The 4148-nt window shown below is 43.6% G+C and overlaps 1 protein-coding gene across 1 annotated transcript; it reads left to right on the forward strand.

Moving 5' to 3' along the window:
* Positions 1-1069: 1069 nt before the first annotated feature.
* On the forward strand, positions 1070-3885 carry LOC117958699 (macrophage mannose receptor 1-like). Its single transcript, XM_034895264.1, has 3 exons — positions 1070-1390; positions 2653-2945; positions 3657-3885. Exons 1-3 carry the CDS (start codon positions 1093-1095, stop codon positions 3843-3845), a joined length of 780 nt encoding a protein of 259 aa, XP_034751155.1. The 5' UTR covers positions 1070-1092; the 3' UTR covers positions 3846-3885.
* Positions 3886-4148: the final 263 nt, after the last annotated feature.

Consider the following 4148-nt stretch of genomic DNA (forward strand, 5'->3'; position numbering starts at 1 on the left):
TGTTTACGCATGGCTGCCAGGGTTCACCCTGAGGTCTGGGTGTGGAAGATGAACCTTTAGTGGCCCAGACCCCTCACTATGAGCCAGTTAAGACTTTTCTCGGGCTGTCCTGTTGAATCTCTGTGCCCAGCGTCCTCAGGTTTTTTCTTTTTGGTTTTCTTTTCCCTGGGTAAGGGGGGCACCTAAATCATGGTTACAGCTGTTGCCATGGTCCTGCTAGGCGCCCCGCTACACCCTGCTACACCCTGCTATGCCTGGCACGGCTATAGACCAACTCATAGACACCTATGGACGTGACATAAAGCCGTCAAAGCTGCAACACATTTAGAGTCGATTGGGATTTATAAAGGAAAACCAGTGTAGCCCGTGTATGCCCACGCACGTCCTACGCTGGTTTCCCCTAATGTTTTATTTCATAAATCAGAATGTTTCTGTGCACATGCACGTCCTGTGTTTAGTCCGTAAGCCTTTTTTTTTTTTTTTAAATAAGGCCCCGGGTATTCCATTGGTTTCCAAGTGTGCTGTATAACATCAAATGCCAAAATGTAAGGCCCACAAGAACTAAGGACCAAACACCGAGATATGCTAAGTTTGGCTTTGCATGGCGGCTGGAACCTTGCTGGGATTCACCAGATAAGCACGGGTCAGGAAGAGACAGGGACAGAGAGGATGTTGTGCAACCTTGTGAACGTCATGGGTCGCAGGTTTCTCTGCAAATCAGCTAGGCTCTGCACATAGCTCTGATTGGTCTAGGCAGAGTCTATCTGGGCTGTGATTGGTGCAGGCGGTCTGGGAAATGAGTATTTATTGGACTCGACTGTGTCAGCACCTGAAAAGCCAGAGGATTCCCTGCTGCCATCACCCCAGGTGAGTGCTGCTGTAGAAACCACATTCCTCATTATTAACTGTTTCATAGGCACGTTTTCTTTGGTAGAAAGTAGTTCAAGTTGAATCAGCTTCTGTTAAGTAAATAAATAAAGTCCAGCTTTACGAGCCAGCCCCATCAGTTGATTCCCAGTTTGTTGTTGCATATTTCATCTATAGAGATGTTGCATGTGACTGCAGGTATAAGGAATCCTTCCTGCGAACAACATGAGGAAAACCAGCACTCTAGTGGTCCTGGTGCTGCTCTTTCCTGCTCCTGGGGCGTCAAACCTGAGACCTAGCAACTTTATACAAACGGTTTACTCCAGTTCCTCGCCGTCCTGGATACGGGCACAGGCCTTCTGCAGAGATCAAAACCTAGACCTGGTCACCATCGGCAGTGAGAGGGAGAATCAGATGTATGTCCAAAACCAGGGATGGATCGGTCTGTACCGCGAGAACTCAACCGCTGCGTGGAAATGGTCCAGAAGAGGCGAGATAGCCGACTTCACCAGCTGGAAAACCGGTAAGCAGGGCTAGAAAGTAATAGGGGTGGGGAAGAAAATCCCAGATCACATGGATCGGGATTTAAATTTTTTTGACGATTTTAAAGCCGATTCTTTTTTCCTAGAATTGTGAATTTCTTTCTTTTTTAAACCAACGACTGACCTAAATCTTTTCTGTTAAACGGTACCGCCACCAGCGGCTTGTGGAAAATGCAGAAAATCCAAAAATAAATCAATAAATCAATAAATAAATGTCCGACTGACTGACGTGTGATGTTCATTCATCTTGGATAACAGTTCCTTTTTAGAAATGCCTCCTGATGTGTTGTCTCTAGAAGTTTCTTATTCAACTTTTTATTAAAGAAGGAAAAGAAAATTGTAATACTCAAAACTTTTGAATGGCATTATTGCTAGAATCACAATGAATGAAAATTGTGATGTGAAAAATGGAATCGGGGCAAAAACATATTGCGCCCCCCCCCCTTACTCTCAGGCTTTTAGCATACTAACTGAAAATGATTTTAGAAACAATGTCTGATCATTTTCACCGCACCATTACCAATGGTACTATTTGTAATAATTTATATTTATTTATTTAATTGATGTAATTACCATGATTCAGTACAGGGCACATTTTCATTTTTGCTTTTGGTAATTGATATCCCAAAAAATGAATGTTCTAATAAAAGCACCATATATGACCACATTAAATGATTTATGCGATTCTGGTGTTTAACCCTTGTGTGGTGTTCCCGGTCTGGGGGGACCCTACACATTATTAGGCTTTTAAAACCATACAGCCAGGACAATTTATGTAAAAATACTTAACAGATGTTTACTTTAGCTCAGTTACCAATGATATGTACACCATGTATGGTTCATATTTGCCATTTACCCCTGGGAGATCTCATTTAAGATCATATGATTATGACAAGGAAATCCAATTATAAAATAACGTAAACAACATAGAAACAAGATTTTTGCTTGAATTGTACCAATGTTGTAACTCTGTGTGAGAATAGCCGGTGCAGAAATACAACATAGTTACATAGAACCTACATTAAATAGACTCTGGTCCAGTAGACCAGTAAACATTGAAGACAGTCCCACGGACCACAAACCCCATCAAGGGTTAATGGCTGAAGCAGTTATAACTTATTATATTGAGGCGAAGGTTACAAAAGACGACATTGAGACTGTTGTTGTTCTGACTAGTACTACTGTATTTGAAAAGGGAACCCGGTCACATGACCCCAGTGTACTGCTCTTACTGTTCCTGCAGGTGAACCAGGAGATCTTAAGAACTGTGCTTTTAAGTATGGCAATGAACAACATTGGTTGAGCGATTCCTGTGGAAACAAACACAGTTTGATGTGTTCCGACGAGACGCTGGTTCTGGTGAAGGAGAACAAGACGTGGGAGCAGGCCTTAAACCACTGCAGGAGTCTGGAGGCGCTGGACTCGAGTAAACCAGCCACTGCTTACCAGAACTACCGCTATGACCTGGCCAGCCTGCTCACTCCAGATGACCACGTCTACGCACAAGAGAAGGCACAAGATGCTACCACTGATGAGGTAGGCCGCTTTTCTAGATAAAGGGGGGGGTGGGATGGTTGAAACAAACCCAGGACTGGGTTTGAGTCCTGACTGAAAGTAAAAGGTTTTTTCTTAGTCTTAACCAAGTTGGTTTTGGTGCCTTAACCCCAGTGTGTTATTACAACTCTACCATATCATGTGGAACCCGAAGTGAAGTAACATCTGATTTAAACCCAAACCACAACTTTGTTTTAACTTAAATCAATCAATTTGGCGCCTAAACATAACCAAACTGCAACCGTTTCAAAGGTCAAATACAAATCCACGACCTTTACATCTAAAACCGTTCTCTGGTCCTGATAAACGGTAGTGTTCTCGCCACCGCGACGGCCGCTGTTATATTAAAATCAGTGGGGTTTTGTGGCGAAGTGGCAGCCTCCCAAGGTCATTTTTTTATGACCCATGGGGGGCAGCATGAGCACTTAAAAAAAAAAAAAAAAAGCTGTTTTCTATTATGAGTCATTTTACTGTGTGGGGAACTGGAGGTGACCTGAGCAGAAGGTGGACAAATAACCTCTTTGTCTCCCAAATGGAACGGTCCAGACAAGGGGGCGGTTCCAAGATCCTCCTTGAGCTTATCACCTTTATGCATGCGAAGGATCTATAGGACATCGTACCGATCGTAGTCCAACGTTTGGACCGCTAATTCACCTCCTGCTGTGTTTCTGTCGCTCTGCTACCTGTCGCCAGGTGTGGACGGGCCTGCGTTACCTGGCGGGACACTGGCTCTGGGTGGGAGGAGAACTAATGCAGGACCCGGCTATCGGAAGTTGCCCGACTCTGACAGCCTGCGGCGTTCTGGTGAAGAACGGCATCCCAGGGTTCGGGACCATGGACTGCACGTGGACGAGGAACTTCCTCTGCTACAAGAAGCGCTAGAAGAACTTCTCGTTCCTCCTTCCTAGTTCATGTTTAAGTTCTGGGATTGCTGTAAGATTTCATCTTTTAATAGGTCCAAAAGACCAGGTTAGGGTTTTCAGAAATCATGTCATCTAAAAAGATTACATATTTTTAGAGTATATGGGGCATATATTTACATTCAGTTTTATTCTCCCCAGGAGTTTGCTGGGTTTAGGTTTTGGTCCTGCACTGAGACTTTACAGCTGTAGATGAATGAATAAAATCCTAAATTAAATGAAATACATTTACAAGTCATACTGTGACATATTTCAATTTATATAT

Source organism: Etheostoma cragini, chromosome 15 (genome assembly GCF_013103735.1).
Source record: "Etheostoma cragini isolate CJK2018 chromosome 15, CSU_Ecrag_1.0, whole genome shotgun sequence".
NCBI classification, from domain to species: Eukaryota; Metazoa; Chordata; class Actinopteri; order Perciformes; family Percidae; genus Etheostoma; species Etheostoma cragini.

Excerpts from the sequence above, each read along its gene's own strand:
- LOC117958699 (XM_034895264.1), top strand. The coding sequence starts at position 1,093 with ATGAGGAAAACCAGCACTCTAGTGGTCCTGGTGCTGCTCTTTCCTGCT. Across the intron at positions 1,391-2,652 it reads CTTCACCAGCTGGAAAACCG|GTGAACCAGGAGATCTTAAG; the intron begins GTAAGCAGGGCT and ends CTGTTCCTGCAG. Across the intron at positions 2,946-3,656 it reads AAGATGCTACCACTGATGAG|GTGTGGACGGGCCTGCGTTA; the intron begins GTAGGCCGCTTT and ends ACCTGTCGCCAG.